Source organism: Scyliorhinus torazame, chromosome 21 (genome assembly GCF_047496885.1).
Source record: "Scyliorhinus torazame isolate Kashiwa2021f chromosome 21, sScyTor2.1, whole genome shotgun sequence".
Lineage (NCBI taxonomy): Eukaryota > Metazoa > Chordata > Chondrichthyes > Carcharhiniformes > Scyliorhinidae > Scyliorhinus > Scyliorhinus torazame.
Genome location: NC_092727.1, coordinates 99,595,225 through 99,621,466, shown reverse-complemented (window position 1 = coordinate 99,621,466; position 26,242 = coordinate 99,595,225). Strand labels below are relative to the sequence as shown.

General features: G+C 45.8%; 1 protein-coding gene across 1 annotated transcript in view; it reads right to left on the bottom strand.

Moving 5' to 3' along the window:
* LOC140398438 (acid-sensing ion channel 2-like) overlaps nucleotides 1-26,242 on the bottom strand; it is a 661,780-nt gene that overhangs the window by 77,702 nt on the left and 557,836 nt on the right. Inside the window, exons 6-7 of the mRNA XM_072487125.1 lie at nucleotides 18,532-18,682; nucleotides 5,201-5,292 (exon numbers count right to left, since the gene is read on the bottom strand). Of these exons, the coding sequence (XP_072343226.1) occupies nucleotides 5,201-5,292; nucleotides 18,532-18,682 (243 nt within the window). The remainder of the gene's footprint in view (nucleotides 1-5,200; nucleotides 5,293-18,531; nucleotides 18,683-26,242) is intronic.

Here is a 26,242-nt window from a genome sequence, read left to right as displayed (position 1 = left end):
ATCTGTGCTGGGACATGCCCACCTGTGAATGGCTCTCCTATCCTGCGTCTCTGCCATGGACAGCACAGTGTGCCCCAAGCCCTGGATATCCTGACACATGGCTCTGACATCTCGCCTCAGACTGTCCACCGCTGCCGCCACCCTTACAGTGTTGGCTTGGGTGCCACGCATTTTCGGCACCATCACCTGCATCTGAAGGTGAGTGGACTCCTGCTGAACTTGTAGGCAGTGGAATGTTGCTGACACCCCCTCCTGTAAATTCTGGCTTCGCATCTGCACCAGTGATGGGATCAACTTTTCTAGAAATGCAACATCTGTTTGCGGATCAGCTGTTCCCTGGGATTGGGCAGCCCTCTGACCGTACACTCCCTTGGGAGTCCCTGTCTCCACCTGATGTGCTGCAGAATGTGTGTGGTGCTCAGCAGAGGGTGACCCCGGAGCCTGATCACTAACATTACCCCCCCTGAGGTGATAGTCTCTGTGATCATAGAATCAACAGTGCAGAAGGAGGCCATTGATGTGTTGGGTATGCTGGGTCTGCGAGGGCTGCGTTTACCAGAGCAGGGAGAGAGACAGGCTACCAACACTTGTAGAAGTACAACTCTATTTTATTTAGCTATGAGCTGTTAAACATACTTGCACTGTGGGTTGACACTATGTTAGGTTGACTGGAGACCTGAGGCTAACCTGACCAGACTATACTGCTAGCACATGGTAGATGTTCGTGTTACTGATCATGGGCTCTGGCTGTCTCAGAGGCTACATCCCGAATGAGCGGGAAAACTAGTGCCCTCTGGCTATATAGTGGCTGTGTCCTGTCTGGTAATTGGCTGCTGTGTTCTGTGTGTTGATTGGTCTTTCAGTGTGTCAGTCAGTGTCTGTCTCTGCACCATCATATACTGATGTGTATATTATGACAGCCATTTGGCCCATCAAGTCTGCACGAGCCCTTGGAAAGAGCACCCTACTTAAGCCCATGCCACTCTGTTATCCCTGTAACCCCACCGGACCTTTTGGACACTAAGGGGCAATTTAGTATGGCCAATTTAGCATGATAGTGGGCGGAAACTGGAGCACACGGAAGAAACCCACGCAGACAAGGGGAGAAAGTGCAAACGCCACACAGTCACCTGAGGTTGGAATTGAACCCGGGTCCCTGGAGCTGTGAGGCAGCAGTGCTAACCACTGTGCCTGGTGGATGGGGCAGGTGAAAGTAGTGCTGAAATGTTGGTGTCTTCCCTGGAGTGCTGCTCCGGGGTGTGCTGAGCGTCTGGATGGGGGGTAATGACCCTGGACAGCTTGGCCTCATCTGATTAGAATCCTGTAAGACATAAGACATGGGGTGAGATCTTGGGAAGGACTGGTCTGTGGGAGAGGGGTGACTGACTTGCTATGGGGACATCTGCATTGCATCAGGCTCTCACTTGTTTGGTGCATGCTGGTCTCCATTGTAGTCACTGCCCTCTCCTTGACCTCCTCCGCCAGTTGCAGGGCCCTTTCCTCAGGGCGAGTGTGAACATGAATATGTGGGATACCCATTCCTGTCTTGTCTGTGTGCAGTCTGCACGTTCTCCCCTTGTCTGAATGGGTTTCCTCAAGGGTGCTCCTGTTCCCTCACAGTCCAAGGATGTGCAGGGTAGGTGAATTGGCCATGTTGAATTGCCTCTTCGTGTCCAAGGTTGGGTGGGATTATACGGTTAGGACAGGGGAGTGGGAGGGCAGCACGGTGGCACAGTGGTAGCACTGCAGTCTCACGGTGTGGAGGTCCCAGGTTCGATCGTGGGTTTCGCCCTCAGCCCAAAGATGTGCAAGGTAGGTGGATTGAACCTGCTAAATTGCCCATAATTGGAAAAAATGAATTGGTACTCTAAATATTTTTTTTAAAGTACAGGGGAGTGGGGCCTGGATGGAGTGCTCTTTCAGAGGGTCGGTGCAAATTCAATGGGCTGAATGGCCTCCTTCTGCACAGCAGGGATTCAATGAATATGGCATTCCTGCTTTATCCTTGGGGACACAGAAAGGACAGTAGGAAGCTGAGGCACAGGTTTTATGGGGGAGTTTGTAGCTGGTAACATGTGTGTACAAGGCTCCTATAATTGTTGGAGGTTCATGGAGGGTGTGGTGTAAGGGAGATGCAGGCATATGAGGTATTGTTGGCCTCTAGGGGATTGGGGACAGATATGAGGAGTGAGGGACGGGAGTGATGTCAGGGGAACAGAGGTGGTTACTCACCCGAGCTGCTCTAAGGAGGTTGTTCATCTTCATTGAGCATTACGTGCCAGTCCTCTTGGTGAGGTTGGCAGCACTCAGAGCCTCTGCAACCTCATCCCAGGCCTCGTTCAGTATAGAAGGCTTGAGTCTCCGCCCCACCTCTGCTCAACGGCATCGAAGATGCATTCAATGTCAGCATCCAGGAACCTTGATGCTGGTTTTGGTGCAGCCATTTTCTTGGTTAGAATGAGTCTGTGCTGAGTGGAGTGTTTAAAAGCTGCTCCGGCTTGTCAAGCTCTGAACACAAATCCCAAACCCAGCCAGTCAGATGCCTGCGGGGCCGGGAATTGGGAAGGCTGCACATGGGCTGTGTGCTGGGGGTTTGTAAGAAATGAATTTCTCCTGGCTAGCACTCCTGGCGGCAGCGCGTAGTTACCGTGACTCTCCGCCGGCGCAGCACCTACAGTCTACAGAATGGAGAATCCCACCCAATGTTCTTAGATACACATTGAGCTATAAAATTACATCAGCCTTTGGGACAGGCAAAGCCACTTATGTGTGTTCTTTGACAACTTGTGATTTGTCGAAAACTGTTTGAATTTGTTTTTGAATGTACTGTTTGGGTTCAGATGTACACAGATAAGATTACCTTGATACTTTACTCATAGTGCTAGGGTATTCCAACGAAGTTTGACTCTCAGAAGTGCAGTGAAGACCTCAATACAGCCTCTAACCAATAGTTATAATGAAACACATCTTCAGTTTGTCTCAAAGTGATTCAGAACTAGTCAAGTATTTTTGAAGTGTTGTGACCATTGTTACGTTAGCAAATGTTGTAGCTGCCAATTTGCACGCAACAAGGTCCCACAAACAGTGTAAGAGACAAATGGTGCGTCCATCTCTTTTAGTGACATTGATTAAAGAGTAGATATTGGCCAGAACACTAGGAAAACTTCCTGGCCTCCTTCAAATCCTGTCAGAGAATCTCCAACATCCTGAGCAAGCTGGTGGAGTTGGTCTCAATGTAACATCTGGTCAGAAGACTTCAGTGTTGACATGTGATGTAAGGTTTCTTGCAATAAATAGTATTTGAGTACTCGAATAAAAACAGAAAAGACCGAATGAACTCAGCGTGTCTTGAATCATAATTCATACGTGAATTTACTTCATCATCTGGTGGTCCTGCCTCTGCTCTATTGATGTTTTAGAGTGTGCCCTCAGGGAATGGGATACTTGCTCTTCAGTGCTCTTGAATATGGATAGTGGATCAGGGGGTCTCAAAACCTGGTACTGGTCTGGTCCTGTGAGAAGTGAGGAACAAGCTCATGTTACGCAGGCATAATGTTTTATTAAAAAGCGCTGTAAAAATATGGCAGGTACAGAAATCTGTACTCACAACAGGGCAGCATGGTAGCACAGTGGGTAGCACTGTTGCTTCACAGATCCAGGGCCCCAATTTCGATTCCCGGCTTGGGTCACTGTCTGTGTGGAGTCTGCATGTTCTCCCTGTGTCTGCGTGGGTTTCCTCCGGGTGCTCCGGTTTCCTCCCACAAGTCCCGAGAGGCGTACGTTTTAGGTGAATTGGACATTATGAATTCTCCCTCAGTGTATCCGACCAGGCGCCGGAATGTGGCGACTCGGGGATTTTCACAGTAAGTTCATTGCAGCGTTAATGTAAGCCTACTTGTGACAATAACGATTATCATCAATTTTGGGGCTGGATTCTCTGATTTTGAGGCTATGTCGGAAAAATCGGCAATGCCCCAGCACCGACCCTCCGACCGGTGAGGGGCTAGCAGCAGTGCCACGTAAAACACATGGCCATTCACAAAATAAACGTCCAGAGAATTGCTGGGTCCATGGCAGCACATGGTGACGAACTGCGGCGGTCCTGCCATACAACATGACCAGCCAGATAGTGCCCGCCTGGACACCCACTTCGCTACTCCCGGGCCATCCCCCACCAGTCACCAAGAACTCTCCGAAGCTCCCCCGGCCAGTGGCACACCCCCCCACCACCCTACTGTGGCGGTGTTGAACACAGTCCGCAGCTACCACGCCGGCTTCACTAAAACTGAGAGCATATGTGTCCCGTGCCGGCGGGAACTCGGAGCATCGGGGGAGGGCCTTCAGGTAATGTCCTGAAGCGGTCTCAATGGCGTGCGGTGATGCTGTTTTGGAGGGGTCGGAGCATCCGAAAACATGCGCTGCCCCCGATTTGGTCGTAAACAGGGATTCTCCACCCAATCGGCGATTACGATATCGGCGTCGGGCAACGGAAAACCCACCTCTCATCTCTGCTGTGTCAATGAGCTGTCAAATTTACGGTATTATCCAATCCTGGCAGCTGCTTTACCTTGTTGGTCCATGTCCAACGTACCAAATGTTCACGGCCAATGGAAACTCAGGAAAGTTGCTGCTGCTATGCCGGGTTTCACTTCGGCACGTGCAAATTGGGTCAATGGGAGGCTGTGAGTGGATTGGAGGAAGGCTCACATATTATAAGGATGAAACTCCGAAAAGAGAAGCCTCTGAAATGAACATTGGACAGTAACAGCTTTCACCCGAAGGCCCCCTCTTGAAAAATGTTATTCATTATAAACTGTGAGGAAGCTCACCACCATGTAATATTTATTTTGTGTCAGAATTAGCCTCAAGTCATATTGAGACATAATGCTAAATTATTTGTGGCATCTTCAAAAAGCAAAGTACATCAATATGGATCTTTGCTGGTGAAAGAATCAATCAAGACTCTTCGCTTCTCCTCGGCGGACATTTACATTCTCTTACGGTTTGTTGTACATTTCTAAATTAGTGCACCCGAAGCTGCTGAATTCCTGCAGAAAATTTGACTAATGTTCCATGGTGGGATTGTGTTACTTTCTTGCTAAACATATGGAAGGTGGCCCTCGCTGGCTGAAAAGCCAACTGTACCTTTCAAGGAGGCACTAATGGACACTCGAGCGGCTCATTAAAACCGATCACTCACCAAGTAAGCCGGCCACTTCATACGCTTTCTTCTGCTCAATAGTTTCATAGTTCAATGCTTCAAAGAACACGTCCAGCACTAAAATATTCTCCCTGCAACAAAAAAATAGAAAAAACAAATGAGATGCATTTAGTGGGAAGGCGCTTTGTGTGAGCACACAGTATGAATGAAATTGTACAAATGTGAATGTCGATGTGAACACTTGAGCATGGTCCCCGTATCTGTAGGTGTGAGAATGTCTGTGTTTGTCAGGCTAATTCTCGAAATAAAATTGGTCCTCCTGAATGTTTCTACTTTACATTTCTGATACAGCCAAAGACAGTATGAGACTGCCTTAGGCGTGCAACTCCAAAAAATCCGATGACATAAAGCCATTGTCAGTTCCTACATAATTCTATTTTATTAATTCAGACTACATTTGTTAGTGCCTCCCAGATATTTTCAGAAAGAGGGACTTTATGCATCAGAAATAACCAATTGAGAGATGTTTCCTCAAGTGAGTGGGAGACTTACTTTATCTGGATATGGTCACATTCCAATTGGGACTACATTTATGGCAAGGTGCCGGTAGTTAACAAAATTTAAAACAGCTTGTATTCGTTCTCATAATCAGTAACTGCGGCCGAAAAGACTAGCGCTAAGTTCTCTGTGGCATCAGTGCTACAAAAAGCCTGCTGGCACTATCCATCTGGTGCATTATAACGATCAAGGCACATTGAGTCTCATTGTCTATGACTGTCCTGTCAACATCATTGTCATCAAAGTTACCAGGTTTTACAACAAATTGCCAGAAAAATCCTGGAATCTCCAACAATAAAAACAGACATAGTCACCAAAAGCATTGGCCTTGTTAATCATGGAACAAATTCACAGCAATCTGTTCTGCATATGAAACACCATTCTAATCGGGGAAATAGATTTAAGTTTTAGCAAAGCAATATGAGAACCATAAATTGTATGAATAGAATTCTGTGTAACTTGTAACTTTGCCATTTGTTAATTACAGATCCTGTGTCACACCTGAAATAGATGACTTTTTGGCAATATTTGTTGAGACCAGACATCCTCCTTTTGCTGTTTGAGATATTAATGTAAATATGAGTATAAAAATCTATGTAGAATTCAAGGTCACATAGCATCTCTTGGCATCTCAGGTTTTTTTCTATTCCATACATTTTCTCTTGTAAATTAATTGTCCAATTCCACATTGATAGCCAGAAGGGAATGACCTTCCAACATCAATATCAAATTGGATATTATGATGCTATTACACATTTCAAAATACTTTGGAACAAAGAATTTTAAAATAGTTGAACTCATCCCTTTCATTTAATTCCTGAGCGTTCAAATCATTCTGTAAAACCCATTCAAGGCTTGTCTCCAAGAGACCACAGGCGGGATTCTCCGTTGCCCGACGGTGATATCATAATCGGTGGTAGGGCAGTAGGGCGGAGAATCTCTTCCGACGCCCAAATCAGGGGAAGCTCCGGTTTGACGCCAGTTTTCGAGTCTCCGTCCTCTCCGAAATAGCATCATCGTGTCACGTGCCGCATGCTGGGCTGCTTGGTAGCATTGTGGATAGCACAATTGCTTCACAGCTCCAGGGTCCCAGGTTTGATTCCCGGCTTGGGTCACTGTCTGTGCGGAGTCTGCACGTTCTCCCTGTGTGTGCGTGGGTTTCCTCCGGTTTCCTCCCACAGTCCAAAGATGTGCAGGTTAGGTAGATTGGCCATGCTAAATTGCCCATAGTGTCCAAAATTGCCCTTAGTGTTGGGTGGGGTTACTGGGTTATGGGGATAGGGTGGAGGTGTGGATGTTGGGTAGGGTGCTCTTTCCAAGAGCCGGTGCAGACTCGATGGGCCGAATGGCCTCCTTTTGCACTGTAAATTCTATGAACTCTATGAATCATCGGAAGTCCCTCCCGCGATGCTCCGCCCCCGATTGGCTGAGTTCCTGACCGCATGGTTGACATGTGGTCTGAGTGGTCGGCTTCTTCGTTTCAGCTGGCACTTAGCTGCTGAAACGGAGAATGCAGCTCACATATTTCTATTTTAGCACATGAAAAGATATTTATTCCAACTTCCAACTATTCAAATACCCAGAGTATTGTTCATTCCCTGGCACTCTACTGTTGCTTCCTACGTGGTACTTTACTACATTCTGAAAGGACTGATTCAGCAGTGGTTTAGATGATCTCACGCTACATCTGAGACCTGGGTTCAATATAGTCAATACAGTCTTGGGCTAATAGCCTTGATAATTCCAAGACATAGATTGAAAGGCACACTGGGTTAAAAAGCCTCAGTTCAAATTAATTAGAGTCAGTGATGATAAAAATATATAGAAGGCTAGGGTCAAAGAGGGAATTTACCTCAGCATGAATTGCATTTAACAAAAGACAATTCTCCGGTCATGTTGCGTCCGGCACAAATCCCGCAATGTCCACAGAATTCCATGAGGGGCCCGAAATGGGATTTGCACCGGACGCAAAACAGCTTTGATTCTCCTGGCCTGCTACTGCTGACAGGGCAAGAAACTGATCACAGCAGATTTGCATTCATTTTGACCTCATTAGTGAGATTAAAGTTGAATGCAGAGGTCTCCCGGTATTCTCCTCCAGCCCTTCACCCCCGCCCCCCCAGAGGAAGTCACCCCATGCATGAATCACTACTTGTCCTTAAAAGCGGGGACCAGGCACTCTGTGCTCCGAAGGGCATCAAGGAGGTGAGTACCTCTCTCCACTTATCTCCAGGGAGTACAAGGATAGAGCAGCCAATGGCCGGATGCTACTGAGGAGTTGGGGGAGCTTCAAGGGAGCTATCGTTTGGGAGGGCTCAGGCTGGGCTGGAAGGGGCCAGGTCAGAGGTCTCCGGGATGGGGTCGCTTTGGGTCTGTGATGCTTCGAAGCCTGCATCCTTTCATGTTTAACTTCCCATAACAGGGAAGTTGTCTGTCCTTAAATCCTTTCACAGGACAGAGCCATTCTGCAGCTTGTTTCTTGAAGAAGCGTTTCACTCCCCTTGGAAGTTGCAATGGGTTCCGTGGTTTTGCTGTATTTTATCCCTTTACACTTGGTTGTTTACATTTAATTTTGCACCCCACTGACTTTTATGAGCCTCTTGATTGACAGCTGATGTCCATCTCAAAGGAGAGATTAGGGAGAGATTAGATTTGTTTGTTTTTATAACATTTCACGATCCTTGAACTCATGGCACAGGTTTCCACATATATGCTGCCGATACCCAGCTCTACTCAACTATTCCACTGTTACTAAATTATCAGACTGCTTAACCAATATGCAGGAATTTCCTACAATTAAATATTGGGAAGGCTGAAGCCATTGATTTTGGTTCCCGTCCAAATTCTGTTGCCTGGCTCATCACTCCATTCTGTATACCGGCAACAGTCTGAGATAAAGCCAGTCTGTTCGCAATATTGGTGTCACTTTTGATCCATGGGGAACTCCTGAACTCATTCTTGTGCTCACTCCTGGCTGGTATCCACATTCTGCTCTCCATAAATACGAGGTAATCCAAAACTCTGCTGCCTGTGTCTGAACTAACAGCAAGTACTGTTGCCCTTTGCTCGGTGACCTACATTAGTTTCCAGTCAAGCAATGTCCTGATTTTAAAATTTTCAACCGTGATTTCGAATGCCTCCTCAGCCTTGCCTCCCTCTATCTCTGTAAGCTCCTCCAAGCCCAAATGCCTTGTAGATAGTTGCATCATTTAATTCTGGCCTCTTGTGCATTTCAAATTATAATTGTGCACCATTTGCCCGGTTCATCAGTTGCCTCAATCCCAAGGCTGGAATTCCCTTCCTACATCCCCTACATTGGTTTTCTCCATTAAGACACTCCTTAAAAGCTATACCATTGATCAACCTTTTGGTTAACTGACCTGACCTCTCCCTATGTGGCTCGGTGTCATACTTTGTTTTATAACGTGCCTGTAAAGCGCTTTGGGATGTTTCAATGCGTTAAAAGTGTCATATAAATATAAGTTGTTGTTTATGTATGTGAAAAGCTCTCCATTTAGTCTTTCAAGTGACACTCTCGACCTGTCCTCGATAAAAGCAGCTGCTGACTGAACTGAAACAATTGCTTCAATGAAACTGTGACAGACAGTTTTGGAGACAGAGGTGGAAAGCCAAACATATCTGCACACTAAATATCAATCAAACAGCTGCCAGAATACAACACAAAGTACCAACTAAGATGGGTCAGTGTCCATTTTTATAGTGTCTCTTCTTCCATGAGATACTGGGAAGCTATTCTATGAGCACGATTGAATCGAATGGGAACAGAATGCTGTATCGAGCACGATTAGCCAGATGTTTCCCAGCGCTCGAAGCTCCGAGAAACACCACACTATATACTGGTATTCTGATTCTATTTGGGGCCTCAGCAGGAAACGTGCCCGGAAGCACTTCGTCCTGTTTCCTGCACTGAGGAGCTACGCTTGCTGAAACAGGGGTCAGTGCAGGAGGAGATTGGGACGCCATTTAAAAATGGTGTTCCGATCTCTCAACCCCTCATCGCAACCTCCAAATCCCCAACTCACTGATAGGAGGATATTCAGAGCCACCCCCCCCCATCCGCACGGGGCACCCCCAGGTCCGATCTCCGTCGTGGGAAAATTCCAGCTTGGCACATTGGCACTGCCAGACTGGCACCCTGACAGTGCCACTGGACACCTTGGCAGTGCCAGGCTGACACCCAGGTAGCATTGCTGGAGAGCCAGCCTGGCATTACCAAGGTGCCTCAATGGCACCAGCAGTGCCACGCTGCCAGCCTGCCCAGAGAGCAAGCAGGTGGGGGCCTCTGATCCCGTGGGAGACACCCACGAGTGCCGTTGCATCTGGTCCCCTTTTGTGGAGACCGGCACTGAATGGCGCTAGTCTGAGGTCACCAGAGCGAAGGAACTAGATCCCAATGTCTAGGGTAGATCATGGGAGAACATATTAGAGTGAGACTAGTTGTCTCACTCCAATATGCAGATTTTCAAAATAGCGATACCGCCCATTGTGGACGGGATTCAGATAGCGACGTCTCGTGAGATCGCATTAGTTCTTGGGAGGCGTGGCGAGCCGGGTAGATCCCAGAAGAGAGATCTCCCAGCATCTACCGGCTGAACCGCCTTTCAGGGGCAACACGGCCAGTAAACCGCGCCCTATATTTCTGTGAGTTGAACAAGATAGCTCTCCAAAATGTGTCAGAGAAAGTGTGTCTATTTTGATTTTACATGTACCTGATGTACTTGCAGTGATCTCTCAGGCATTGGTACTGCCAGCTTTATTCTCTTGATTCTTAATCATTTTCAACATTTCCATGCATGGTGAAAGATAGAGAAGCAGGGGCGAAATTCTCCGGAAACAGCGCGATGTCCGCTGACTGGCGCCCAAAACGGCGCAAATCAGTCGGGCATTGCGCCGCCCCAAAGGTGCGGAATGCGCATCTTTGGGGGCCGAGCCCCAACCTTAAGGGGCTAGTCCCGCGCCGGACGAATTTCCGCCCTGCCAGCTGGCGGAAAAGGCCTTTGGTGCCCCGCCAGCTGGCGTGCCGCGATTCCTGCCCCCGCCGAATATCTGGTGGTGGAGAATTCGGCAACCGGCGGGGGCGGGATTCACGCCAGCCCCCGGCGATTCTCCAACCCGGCGGGTGGTCGGAGAATCTCGCCCCTCGAGTGTAAGTTAGTGGTTTCCTGCATTGTGTAATTGATCTATTCTCATGTCAGGCATTAGGACCATTTAATAATGTACGGTATGCTAACCACACAGCGCATTCTAAAGCAGGAGACAGAAATTGGAAAAAAAGAGTAGGAAACAAAGCCAAGCTTTTTCTTTCCTCACCCAGTGGTGCACAAGGCAGATTTTCATCCTTTTCCACGGTGAGATTTTTCCTGAAACATGTCACCAGCCTGTCGCCAGAGGCATATAGGTTGAGGAGCACCAATCCGCATCAAGCATGGCAGACTAGACGTCTCTCCCACTCTTGCTGCTTGCCATTGGCATATTGGAAGGATTTTGCAGATTGGCACACAATCTATTTGGCCACATTCTGAGTGCACCTTCCTTTGCCATCAAATCCTGGGGCCGGGCCTAAACCTGGAGCTTCTAGCTCAGAGGCAGGGACGCTACCTGTTGTGTATTCATGGAATTTCTATTGTTTCCTCACGCACAGCCTTGTAGTGGAGCAGGGGCGCTTCAACCTGACGAGATGATGTTGATGGCTGTTTGTGCTGGAAAACGGGCAGTGTAACACAGCAGCCTGTAGTATTAGCATCATCTAAATAAAGCTCTTCATTTGTTTGTGCCTCTGAGGTCAGCAGACGTAATTTTAAAGCCACCACGCAAAAATTGGCGATGATGTAGGCACCTAAAAGAAAGTCGAACAGCGTTTGTGGGTACCCGAAAAGAAAAATAAATTATTAAAATTAGCGCTGTGCAAAAGCATGGTGATGGTAAGCCAAACAATGGTTGCAGCCACTGGAGGAGCTGCAAAAAGTCATCAAGGAATCTGAAAAAACAACCTTGGGGAGAAGTTCGCTACATGCCCCGCCTGAAACAAACTCTGCAGGCGTGAGTACCATGTACCCTTCAAAACAAATTTAGAGCTGGGGGGTGTTGTAAAACACGAGAGGAAGACAGGTTGAGCTCAGGATTGCTTTATTTTGGGAGGAAGGAAGCAAGGCAGTGCTGAAAATTTGTGCCACATCATGCACCGTCAGGTGCTTCCATAGCAAAAAATGGCAGGACCATTTGGTGATAAAACAGAGCAATAGAGCTCATATACAGAGAGATTCGACTATTTTGTTTAAGTGACCCAAGATAGCAGCAGATAATAGTCCCAACTTTCTTGAATATAATGGGGGAAAAAACATTCAACTCCCTGACACAGCCATAAAATCCAGGCAAGAAAACCTATGACAAAATAGTGGAAATATTGCAGGGCCACTATTCTCCAAAACCTTTTGTCATCGCAGAAAGGTTTAGGTTTCATAAGCACTACCAAGAAGAAGGGGAATCGATTGCACAGTTTGTAGCTACGCTGAACAAATGGCTCAAGATGGCAAATTCGGGAATGTGTTAAGCGATACCATCAACGATAGCTTAGGTTGCGGTTTAAGGAGCAAAGCGAATCAAGAGTGGTTGTTAACCCAAAGCAACCTGACCCGAAAGAAGGTTTTGGAGGTTTCCATGTGCATGGAATCTGCAGCTGAAGGAGTTCAATGGTTGCGCTTGAGCGCAAGAATTCACAAGATGTTGGCTGAAACGTGAACACAGACACAGACTCGCACTTGCCATAGGTGTGCAAAGACCGGGCACTCAGCAACAGATTGACGGTGTAAAGACATAATTTTCAGGAACTGTGGCAGAAAGGGACATGTTGGGAAAAGTAGCAAGCTTCAGGCAAAAGTTGCAAAAAACAAGAGCCGAGTATACCAAATGGGAAACCAAATAAAGGGAAAAGTGTTCACGTGGTACAAAAAGGACGAGAGAAGAAACTCAATTCACAGTCTGAAGACGAATTGTCATTAAAGGTACTGGCTATTGCTGGTGAAACAACCCGTTGCTGGGCCACTCCATTACTGGACGGTCAGCCGGTGAATATGGAGGTAGAAACTCTCGTTGGTGCAAGGAAAGGCCTGACATATTGCTCTGAAACCCTCGAAGATAGTGGTTCCGTTGAAGGGCCCTATTGGTGTAACAATGCAATTAAATGGACAGACAGCAGATTTGTTCTTGCACATAGTCAAAGGAAATTATCCGGCTATAATAGAAGAATCTGGCTGGAAAAGATCAGATTAAATTGGGCCGAGGTAAATCGCAGGACAGATTCTAAATCAGGCCTATCCAAAACCTTGAAGAACCATGCCATTGTCTTCAACAGTGAGCTGGGAAGCATGAAGAACATCTCAGTTAAGCTGAAGATCAGGGAAGGAAGTCAGACGAGAGGCTTAAAGGCTGGGGAGTTCCGTATGCAATCAGACCCAAGGTAGAGTCAGAGTTAGAATAGCTGGTCAGAATGGGAGTCCTTCAACTATTTAACGTGAGTGATTGGGCCACACAGATCTATACACATTTGTGATGAAGTCACTATTCTGTGCGCAGAAGAGTACCCTCTTCTCTTGATTGATTACTTATTAGCTGGGTTGGCTGGAGGCCAACACTTCAGTAAAATTGATCTCAGTCACGCATGTCTTTAACTGAACGTGGATCAAGATTCACAACAGTTCTTGACGATTGTGACACACAAAGGGTTATTTTGATGTAAAAGATTACCATTTGGCATCACTTCTGCACCAGTGTTGTTCCAAGGAGCGATGGACCAAATTTTAAGTAGATTCAATGGAGTCAGTGTTACTTAGATGCCAACATGCTTTCTGGAAAGAATGGGGAAGAACATCTTCGCAACCTAGATGCCACACTCCAGAAATTAGAAGATTATGGATTAAGAATCCAAAAAGACAAATGTGAAATTTTTCCAATCTTCAATTGAATATCTGGATCATATCATCGACACCAAGGGACTGCATAAGTCGCCTTCAAAAGTCAAAGCCATTACCGAGGCACCTGCACCTCGGAATGCGAACCAACCTTGATCTTTCTTAGGCTTAATAAATAATTACAGGTTTGTCCCTAATCTGGTTACTATTCTAAAACCTTTATACACTTTACTGGGCGTGATCTACCGGCTGCATTGCGACCGGAAGGTGGCGTGGCTGGTAGATGGCGGAAGATCCCTCTTCCGGGATCTACTCGACCCTCCACGCTTCCCGAGATCTTACACGATCTCACAAGACATCGCAATCTAAATCCTGCCCATTGTGAATGGGATCACTATTTTGCAAAACTGCATAATAAAGTGAGACAGCTAGTCACACTCTAATGTACCCTCCCATAATGTCACGCGGCTTTGGGATCTAACCCCTTTGCCTCGGAGAACGCGAGCGAGCGCTGTTCGCTGCTGGTCTCCACAAATGGGGATCAGATGGAACAGCTCACATGGGGATCGAAGGCCCCCAGGTGCTTGCCATCTGGAAAGGGTGGCACCCTGGCACTGTTGGCACCAGTCAAGAAACTTGGCACTTCCAGTCTGGCACCCAGGCAGTGCCACCTGGGTGCAATACTGGCACTGCCCAAATGCCCAGGGGGCATGGCCAGCTGGAAGGAGTGCTGCCAAGGTGCCAGTCTGGCAGGACCAAGCTGGCATTTTTACTGCGCCGGGGATTGGGCTGGGGGTGCCCAGTGCGGGTACAGGGTGGCCCAAGGATCTCCTTATAGGTGGGTTGGATCTTAGGGGGGGGGGGGGGGTCAGGGGTCACATGGGGGGTTCCTCGGTAATGGCGTCCCAATCTCCTCCTGCATTGAGGAGTTCCTGCGAGTGGAGCTCCTCAGTGCAGGAAACGGGAAGAAGTGCGGCTTCGGCGGGGCACTTTCTGCTGATGCCCCGATTAGAACCAGTCTCAGTAGATAGCATGGTGTTTCTCTGTGCTGCGAGCGCCAGGAAACACCCGGCAAACGCACTCATTGCGGAACTCTGTTCCCATTTGGTTAGATCATGCCCACTGTGTCAAAGTAAAAGGTGGACGTGGATGGATTCAAAGTGAGAGAGCATTTGGGCAAGTCAAAGAGACATTACTCAAGTCAGACGTCCAAACACAATTTGATCCAAATTTACCCCTGGAACTGGCATGTGACCCATCACCTTACAGAGTTGAGGTGGTAGCTTCCCACATAATGCCCACAGGTGAATAGAAGCCGATAGTCTCCACGTACAGGGCTTCAAATGAAGCCAAAAGCAATTATATACATATAGAGAAACAAGCCCAAGGAATCATCTTTGGCATTTTACCAATTACCATAAAGGAGGAAATTCACTTTATTGATGGACCATCGTCCTCTGACAACGAATCTTGGACCTCATATCATGATTCCATGAATGGCAGCGAGCAGGATGTAGAGGTGGGCTCACACATACATGATCGAGTATCGCTAGTCAAGCCTTATTGGGGATGCAGATGGACTCTGTCTTACGGCAATCAAAGATTTGAATTATCTCCTTTGGGGGATGAGAGTCATCATTTCGCCATTACTAAGAAAACATGTATTAAATTAATTACACAAAGGTCGCTGTGGTATTCTAAGGATGAGAAAGTTAGCCAGTAGCTATTTTTTGTGGCCAGAATTGGTGCCAAAGAAGGAGGGAATATGTTCATCTTGTGCAGAATTGCAGAACCTACCTCCATTAACCACATTACAGCCATGGAAATGCCAGAAGACGCCTGGCAACAGGTTTGATGGGCATATGTTCCTCATTGTAGTTGATGCCCACTTCAAATGGCCCAAGGTTGTCATCATGAAGACAATGACCAGAATTCTCTTCCGCTGGCAGCACATCCCCGCCCGCGGATTTCCCGACGGCTTGGGGTGGCTTCAATAGGAAATCCCATTGCCAAGCGGTGGGAGTAATGAAATCCACCACCATGCCACAACATGCCACCAACAAACACACAGTTGGGGAACCGGATAATCCAGTCAATGTAAGCAGAGAAACAATTGAGAGATTGGGTGAAATCTTCAGCAGATTTAATTACCCTTAACAAGTCTTGAGTGAAAATGGGCCGCAGTTCATTTCGCAAGAGTTTGTCCACTACTTGAAGGAGAACGGAATTCAACATCTAATCCACTCCTTATCATCCTGCCACAAATAGACTGGCAGAATGTTTTATACAGACAATCAAACATTTGTTGAAGGTAAAGAGAGAACAAGGTTCATTGTCAAATGCTTGAGCCAATTCCTGCTCACAGGCAGACGGACAGGAATACCGTGCACTCAAGAATCCAAGTTTCTCCTGCATTGCTAATGGTTGGACGTCAACTACGCACAGTTAGCAATTTGCTTAAGCCACCCAAGACGAAAGAAATTGTCAAGAAAAAGCAGCAGGATCAGGTTATACAGTGGGAGAACAAGGCAAAATGTGTTTTCCACCAGGGTGAAGAAGTTCTGCCAAGGAACTATGCCACAACTGAAAAGTGGCACCATTTAAAAAAATGTTTAAGTGCCCAATTATTTTTTCTTTTCCAATTAAGGAGCAATTTAGCATGTCCAATCCACCTACCTGCACATCTTTTGGCTTGTAGGGTGCGACCTACGCAGACACGGGGAGAATGTTCAAACTCCACACATTCAGTGACCCGGGGCTTTGATCGAACCAAGGACTTCGGTGCCATGAGACAGCAATGCTAAAACTGCGCCACTATGCCGCCCATTACCTGCCACCATTTTTGCACAGAAAAGACCGGTTTCCAACACTGTACAAACCCAAGATGATATAAAATGGAGCAGACATGTGGATTAACTTTTGGCGTCAAGAACCAATCTGCCAGAGACAGAACCGACAGAGTGTCCAAATGCAGTTGTGCCAAGAGATGACCTGGACCTTCCTGAGAACCTGACACTAATTGAACCAATTGGGGAAATCAGTATCTTAGTTGCGAACCAGACACCAAGTCAACCTTAGGAACACTACGCCGACTCTCGTTAGAACGACCACGGACAACATCCAAACCAAGCCAAAGTCACTAGAGGTTGCAGCAAACACTAAAAGGCAGACGCCTGAGTTCGCCAACAACCACACAGAGAACGATGGTCTCCGAAGCATCTGACATATTGACTGTTGCCGATGATTGATTGTTAATGTTATATTGTTTACTGTTTCTGGCACTTTTGATTAAATGGGGGAGGAAAATGCTGTGTCTTCATGCATGGTATTTCTTGAGTTTCCTCACCAGCAGCCTTGTAATGGGACAGACCACTTGAAGAGATCGATCACCTGACGTCAACGGACATTTGCGTGTGGAAACAGGTAGTGCAACATAGCAGCCTGTAGTGTTAACATCTCCTAAATAAAGCTCTTTGTTTGTTTGAACCACTGAGACTTAATTTTAAAACTATCACACTACCCATTGTGCCTAATCTCTCCCTTAATGTCAACAAAATGAAGGAGATTGTCATCGATTTCAGGAAGCGTAGAGGAGAACATGCCCCTGTTAACATCAATGGGAACAAAGTAGAAAGCGTTGAGAGCTTCAAGTTTTTAGGTGTCCAGAATACCAACAACCTGTCCTGATTCCCCCATATCGACACTACAGTTAAGAAAGCCCACCAACGATTCTACTTTCTCAGGAGACAAAGGAAATTTGGCATGTCAGCTGCGACTCTCACCAACTTTTACAGAAGCACCATAGAAAACATTCTTTCTGGGTGTATCACAGCTTAGTATGGTTCCTGCTCAACTACAAAAGGTTGTGAATGTAGCCCAGTCTATCACGCAAACCAGCCTCCCATCCACTGACTCTGTCTACATTTCCCGCTGCGTTGTAAAGGTAACCACCATAATTATGGGTCCCACGCATCCCAGATATACTCTCTTCCATCTCCTTCCGTCAGGAAAAGATACAAAAGTCTGAAGTCACGTACCAACAGACTCAAGAACAGCTTCTTCCCTGCTGCCATCAGACTTTTGAATGAACCCACCTTGTGTTAAGTTAATCTTTTCTCTACACCCTAGTTATGATGGTAACATTACATTCTGCAGTCTCTCCTTCCTTCCCTACGTACGGTATGCGTTGTCTGCATGGCATGCAAGAAGCAATGCTTTTCACTGTATACTAATACATGTGACAGAAATAAATCAAATCATAATCCCCAATATAAAGGCAAGCGGGATTATGAAAATAGTGTGAAAGCAAACTGGGTAGACATCCTATAACCATTACACAGGTGTCTGACTCATGGGTTTGATTAGATGTGACTGCGGGCAACTAGCAGAGCGAGAAAAGCAAGACGGATTGGGAAAGAGTGAAAGAATGAAAAGCCTGGTAGCTCATTAATAGATCATTAACCAGTTGCATATATGTTAAAACTAGCACATGTATGAGGCAGAGAAAGCTTTGATGGTGATGCACGTTGCCCAGTGGGATGTAATTTAGACACCTTATAAAAGGTGTAATTTAGACACCTTGGCTATCTGCATAATTCTTGATAGGCACATGAGAAACATGTAACTCTAACCAGGTGACAAGAACTGTTTTATTGTTTCTGCACTTCCTTTCGTCTGTTGTCACTCTTATTGGGAAGTAGGAGGTTATCCACAGCATGCAGAATAAATTGCACACAATACACTGGTATGTATAACTTTGATTATGCTGCTGAACAATAGGGGCGGGAAAATGGCCACATGTTCAGTCTGTGGCAGCGACCTGAAGTTGCTGGCTGCTTTTCTGAAAATAGCAGGGAATCTTGTAGTGTCAGAATGTATACTCACGAAATGTATTTCTCAGTCTTGTTGAATTTCTTTTCAAGATACTTTGCGGAGGTTCTGCTTGGAATCTTCACCATGGACAGCTCCTTGTTGTAGCGAGTTAGGTAACATGGCGTCTTGCAGAGGCAATTATTATTCATCTCTGCTAGCAATGCTGTAAAGTGAACAAGGAAAGAAAAAAAATAGTTCTTGTCATGGCAGCTGCTTTCTCGGTTCTTATTCAAACGCAAATCTACACTTTGGTGGATTCGCTGTTTATTGTGATGTGTGTGCTCATTAAGATGTTGCCAGTCCTGGAGAACTGAACTGTCTTTGTACTCGCCATGACCTGCCTCTCCCACTGCACCCGTCTTATCTCTGCCAATTTACTATTCTCAACATTTTCAGCATGCCCCCAGATAGCAGTCACCCTCACACATGAGTGGAACTGCAAGACAGGTGCAGTGGTTAAATTGCTTCTGTAAAACGCCCGTGTTATTTTAGCATGGTTTCAAATGAAGAAAATGTGCAGTGATTTTGAATCATTGCTAATGGCAGAATGACAAAACCCACAACGGCAAAGATATGTTGCTGATGTTAAGGCAAAAATATCAATAAAACTGCATTGCTGCTAGACAAACTGGGGGACAAATTACTGCCAGCAATATAATATTCACACTCACCGTGACACTATCAAATCTTTCTCTCTCTATTTTAAAGTAGGTTTCTCCATTGGGTACAAATATTCTGCGAGCCTCCCTTTTTATTTCTCACTTCTTAATAGCTTTGTGTTTATTTATAATAACAACAACCCCAGTGACCCATAAGTAAAGTAAGGTTGCTGTAGCCCCAGTTGACCAGAGACTGCTTTCCCCTTTGAGGATGGTGGTTTAACCAGAAGATCACCAAACTTCAGGTGAGGGACAAGTTTGAGAAGGCCTTTGTGAATAATCTCAGCCAGTACGGGAACTGCACCGGTGCTGTTGACCTCATTCTGCATCACGAACCAGCAGTCCAGCCAACTGAGTTAAAGCAATCCCATTGCAAACAGGGGATGAACAACAGTGCAAAAGCGTCCACAGTTAAGTTCTTACAATTTATTGTTGTGTAGGATATGCCCACTTTACTAAACTAAACACAGGTCACATAAGTACAGGCTCACTCTGCAGATGGCCATTTATAATATCTTTTACCAAAATATAATGTGTTCTTTTTAAAGAAAAAGTCATTCTCTTTGTTTGCCTGGGATTAAAGAGGACGGCATGGTGGCACACTGGTTAGCACTGCTGCCTCACAGGGACCCAGTTTCGATTCTAGCCTCGGGTGACTGTGTAGAGTTCGTACGGTCTCCCCTTGTCTGTGTGGGTTTCCTCCGGGTCCTCCGGGTTCCTCCCACAGTCCAAAGATGTGCAGGTTAGGTGGATTGGCCATGCTAAATTGCCCCGAAGTATCCAAAGGTTCGGTGGGGTTCCAGGGATAAGGTGGACTAGGAGATTGGGCCTAGGCAGGGGGTCTTTCGAAGAGTTGGTGCAGACTCGATGGGCCAAATGGCCTCCTTTTGCTCTGTAGGGATTCTATGATTCTATGACAAGATCAAGTTGTCCATAAACTCCTGAGAAACCATTTATAAAATATTTCCCAGTTGTCCCCCATCCCCTTCTCCCTTCCCCTGTTTAATCTGAATCAGAATGAATTATGTCTTTGCGATTAAAAGCAAATTAAGCATTGCAATAAAATGTAAATGTTCATCCCAAGTGGTCATGATTCTCAAAATACTTTTTAATTCACTATTTCAGGCTACTAAACCATTTGATAATTTCATTTTTTATTCATTTGCGGGTGTAGGCATTGCTGGCGAGGCCAGCATTTATTGCACATCCCTTGTTTCCCTTCAGAATATGGTGGTGAGTTGCCTTCTTAAACCGCTGCAGTCCCTGCGGTGTAGGTACATCCACTGTGCTGTTTGGGAGGGAGTTCCAGGATGTTGCACCAGCGACAGTGAAAGAACAGCGATATGCTTCCAAGTCAGGGTGGTGAGTGACTTGGAGGGAAGCCTCCAGGTGGTGGGTTTCCCAGGTATCTGCTGCTCTTGTCCTTCTAGGTGGTAGTGGTTGTGCGTTTTGAAGGTGCTGTCTAAGAAACCTTGGTGAGATACTGCAGTGCATCTTGTTGATGGTACACACGGCTGCCAATACATTGACTCGGATGGACTATGTAGCTACCTACGACAAATTGATGCTTGACACAACAGGGAAGATTTAACTGCCCGTAACTAACTTTCCAAAAGTAAAAACAAAAATAAAAATGCCATTCTAAAAAGGAATTTGCAACGACCTTTCCTTTGCCTTTGATACAGATGAGGGGTCTGTTTAGTGAGTTGTGTGGACCTGCATAACAAGCTAGGTTTTTATTTACTGTGATTTTCCCAGGCAGTCCAGCAGAACCAAACACTTTTGCTGATTTTGGCCCTGTCAGCGGAGGATGAACATATGCAGTCACTCTCACACTGGGATGCTCAATTTCCTCGTTCAGATCATTACAAAATAATAAATTTGCATGAATCTAACATCAGATACGATCGTGATATGAGTTGAAACTGGGGTGGTTGTAGGATTACCTTATAATCTTTCCATGCATATTCAAGTAATGTACTTGACTTAATTAACCTTTGGGTAAAGAATGCTGTAACTGGAGTTACAAGGGGACTTGTGCCAGCAACAGAGCTTTGTTTAAGTGTGCCAGCTTAAAAAAAGTGTCTATTTTTAGCGCTGTTTTATAATCATAGACAGTGGATCTGTGAAAGGGATGCAACAGTCAAAATAATCAAATAGATGATATAAAATAGATGATATTGCTTTGGTAGGCAAAACCAGGGCTTTCCTGAAAATCCTGGAGAGAATCATTATCGAAGGCTGTGCCTTGCTGTAAAAGAGGTCAGTCAAATGCGGCAAAAACTTTTTTTTTATTTGTTCATGGGATGTGGGTGTCACTGGCTGGGCCAACATTTATTTCCCATCCCAGAGGGCATTTAAGAGTCAACCACATTGCTGTGGGTCTGGAGTCACATATAGGCCAGACCAGGTAAGGAGAGCAGATTTCCTTCCCGAAAAGACATCAGTGAACAAGTTGGGCTTTTTACACCAATGGTTTCATGGTCAACTTCAGATTATTAATTCCAGGTTCTTTTTATTACATTCCAATTGCACCATCTGCCATGTGGGGGTTTCGAACTTGGGTCCCCAGATCATGGCACCAGGACCTTGGATTACTAGTCCAGCAGCAATACCACTACGCCACTGCCTCCCCTAACGTTTGGCAGCCTTGTAATTTCAGAACTGAAATAGCATAACTGAAAAGTAGCTGGATTTAAATGCTGGAACCATTTTCAGAATTCAGAAAAACTTTATTGAACAATTTCTCCAGCAGATAAGTTTAATTTGGTAAGTGTGAGGTTACCCAATTTGGCCCAAAAAATAGAAAGGGAAATTATTAACGAAATGGAAAGCAGATTCAAAATGCATCTGGGCAGAGGGATCTGGGTGTCTTTGTTCATGAATCACAGAAAGTTGGTATGCAGGTACTGCATGTAATAAAAAAGGCAAATGGAATGTGAGCATTTATTGCAAAAGGGACTGGAGTATAAAAGTAGAGAAGTATTGGAATTGTACAGAGTGTTGGTGAGATCACATCTGGACTATTGTGTCCAGTTCTGATCTCCTTGCATGCAGTTCAAAGGAGGTTCACCAGGTTGATTTTGGGGATGAAAGGGTTGACATATGGGGAGAGATTAAACAGTTTGGGCTTATACTTGCTGGAGTTTAGAAGAATGAGAGGGGATCTGATTGAGGTATATAAAATACTAAAAGGGATTGATGAAGTAAATGTAGGCCAAATGTTCTCCCTTGTGGAGAAATCTAGAATGAGAGGTCACGGATATAGGTTGAGAGATGGTAGATTTAAAACTGAGATGAGGAAAAACTACTTCTCCTAGAGGGCGGTTAAATTTTGGAACATGTTGTCCCACAGTTTGATTTATTTGATATATTTCTGGAAATATTTGGTTTATCTATTTATTGTCATGTGTACCGAGTACTGTCCTGCTTACAGTCCTGGCAGATCGTTCCACACATGAATATATAGAACATACTATAATAATTTCAGAACATACTATAGTAACCGTTATAAAAGATATAGGAAGAGGATCTGTAGGGGAGAGCTCACAGAGCGTCATCATGCTCCGACGCCATCTTGGAATTATTTTTAAAATTTTAAAATCCTGTTGATGTATTTTATGCCCGATGTTAGTCAGCACAGTGGGGTCTGAGTCATTAAATGGTTTCAAGAAGGAGATAGATATATTTCCGATAAAAGAAAATGGGTTAAAGGTATATGGGAAACAGGCAGGACGTGGATTTGAGACCTGGAAGAGGTCAGCCATAATCTGATTGAATGGTGGAGCTGTTTCAAAGGGTTGAATTGCCTACTTCTGCTCCTAATTCATATATTCCTATGGTTAAACTTGCATTTGTATAATCCTTTATAAAACAATTCATTTACAATCCAGATTGTCAATTTTTGATTGAAGATGTCAAATTTGAACTTGTGTTCTGAAGCAATATTTTGGGAAAGAGAAGGACACACTCCCTTGTTAGTTAGTAACAATAATTTAGATTTTATTGTAAGAGTCCTTCCTGTTTGTTTCCTTTTGTTTGCATTTTCTTTTCATTTATTTTATTATTTTCGATCTGTGGACCCATATTTGGAATGTGCCTTTAAGCAGTGGACTCAAGCTGAAGCAGCCTGCTTGTCAGGACTATGAGGGTGATTTATCAGCCTCGCCGCACCCGACATGGTGATGCGTTGAATCTAGTGAGAGGCCTGTCGTGAGATTCGCAACACTTGATGCGTCTCGCGAGTTTCAATGGCATCTTGCGAGATATCGTGATCTGGATCTCGCCCTCGCTGGGCAATATCCAGATTAGCCTATTTGAGTGAGCCATTAGGCTCATTTATATATGTCTGCACGGTATTCTCCGGGTGCCCAGGACCTAAGGGCCGCACTTGGGGCACCTTGCCAGGGCGTCGTTTAGCACTCATCCACACAAACGTGGATCAGACTTAACAGCACCTGGGGGAGTATCCCAGATCATTGGAGGCCCCCGGGTGGTCAGGTTGTGCGCAGTGTGGCACCCTGGCACTTCTGCTGGCTCTCCAGCACCTTGGCACTGCTACCCTGGCACTGCCAGGATGCTTAGATGGCCCTGTCAGGCTGGCAGATACTAAGGTGCCAGCTTGCCTATGCCAGGGGTGGGGCCTGGGGTGCCTTGCCCTTAAGAGGTGGGGTGAGGAGGGTTTGAGGACTGCGGAAGATGTAGATTGGCTGCTTTGGGGAGAGTCCGGAGTCCCCATTGGGGATGCTGAGTGTGATGAAAAGATCAGGATAACCTTTAAAAATGGTGTTCGATCCGCGAGTACTCTTCCTGGACTGGCAAGCTGAGCATATCAATGTAGGATATGATGTAAGTGTTGCCTCGACGGATGTGCTGCAAAGTGCCATTGCATAGTGGGGTCTTACAGCAGCTAAGAAAGACCCCGTTCAACGTGTCCGAAACGGGATTCTTTTTTGTCCTGTTGAATCGCACCCATTGTGTTCCTAGGTATCATATTTTGGAGAGGGGAAACAGACTCGGCAACATCAAGTGAATCTTGGGAATCAGTTTTGGAGGAATTTGGTTCGATTGGCTAATTTGCAACCGTTAGGTTTTCCAGGGACAGTGTTCTGCCTGACAACATTCAGCAATTTGTTCCTGTGTGGTGTTTTCTGAGAGAGCTGGGCAGAAGTGTTTAACCCTTTGAAGTGAAAGCAACAGACTTTCTCTCGCTGCGGAAGTAAAAAACTGCTTTAATGTTCTAGAACCACTGAATGCCTGGCACATCTTTGCTGTAAACTTGGAACTAATCCTGAAACAACAGAGAATGTAGACAACCTTGCCAGAGGAAACCATCTCAAGCCCAGAATTACCTAAATGAAAGCTCGAACTCCAGAAAGACATTAACTGGAAGCTATCTTACTGTATCAGAGATCCTTTATCCTTCTATTCGTATTAATATTTTCTTTATCGCTCAATCACCTTTTTCCCTCTGTGTTATTTGTCTTTTTGTGCAGAGAATGGGGGTAGTTAGAAAGGGGAATGGTAGTTGGGAAAGGGTATTAGATAGTCGGGAACATTTTTATGTCTGTTTAACTATAATACTGTATGTAATAAAAGATTACTTGTGTTAAAGTTACAAAATTGGTGACCGCAGTTTATTGGGCTCAACCAAGGACCTCTGGTATTTTAAAATAATAATCTTTAATAGTGTCACAAGTAGGCTTACATTAACACTGCAATGAAGTTACTGTGAAAATACCCTAGTCGTCACACTTGTGGGAGGGAACCGGAGCACCCGGAGGAAACCCACCCAGACACAGGGAGGACATGCAGACTCCACACAGACAGTGACCAAAGCCAGGAATTGAACCTGGAGCCCTGGCGCTGTGAAGCAACAGTGTTAAGCACTGTGCTACCGTGCCGCTCTTTTACTTGTGTTGTGACTCCAGATCAAGTGGGGCTGAAATTGACTTCGCAGTAGCCCAGGGGGTCGTGACAACATATATTGAGGAAGACACAAAACAATGATGCATAAACATTAGTGACTTCACTGAAGCCCACAGTGAACTGGGACGATTAGGATAGAGCTCATATAGAGTACAAATCCCAACATAATCACTCAGGAATTCTTCCTTGCAGAGTACAGATTCAAGGCAGCACACTATTGATAGCTGATGATAGCAAACAGCATTGCACTAGTTATTGTTTCGAAAAATCACAGAAGGGAAGGTTGAGAGAATATTTGATAGAGGTGTAAAAAATCATGAGGGGTCTGGAGGGAGAAAGTGTTTGTGGTAGTCACCACTGTTGTATTATATTGTATATATGGGTATCACGGTAAGGCCCCTGTACTACAGGTACGGGGGTAGATCCCTGCCTGCTGGCTCCGCCCAGTAGGCGGAGTATAAATGTGTGTGTTCTCCGAACAGCAGCCATTTCGTAAGCTGCTGTAGGAGGCCACACATTTCTGTGTAATAAAGCCTCGATTACATTCTACTCTCATCTCGTCGTAATTGATAGTGCATCAATTTATTACACATAGATTTCAGAGATGGACCTCCGCATCAAGTCGGATCGCTCTCAGCTGCATCCTCAAGCAGACAACGCCAAAAAGGAATTCCAACATTGGCTAGCTTGCTTTGAGCATACATCGGGTCTGGCCAGACCCAATCTCAGAAGCACAGAAGCTCCAGATACTGTACACGTGGCTGAGCGCCAACGTTTTTCCCCTTGTCCTGGACGCGCCTACCTACACAGAGGCCATTGCGTTACTGAAGTAGAATTACGCTCAGCAGACCAACAAGATCTACGTCAGGCACCTCCTATCCACGCGGCACCAACTTCCCGGTGAGTCTGTGGAAGATTTCTGGCATGCCCTGCTCGCCTGGTGAGAGACTGTGACGGCCAGGCCGTTTCGGCCACTGAACATTCGAACCTGCTAATGAGAGACGCGTTCGTTACAGGCATAGGGTCTGACTACATCTGCCAGCGCCTCTTAGAAGGGGCCACGCTTGACCTCGCGGCGACCAAGAAACTAGCACTCTCGCTCATGGTCGCCTCACGCAACGTACAGGCTTATGCCC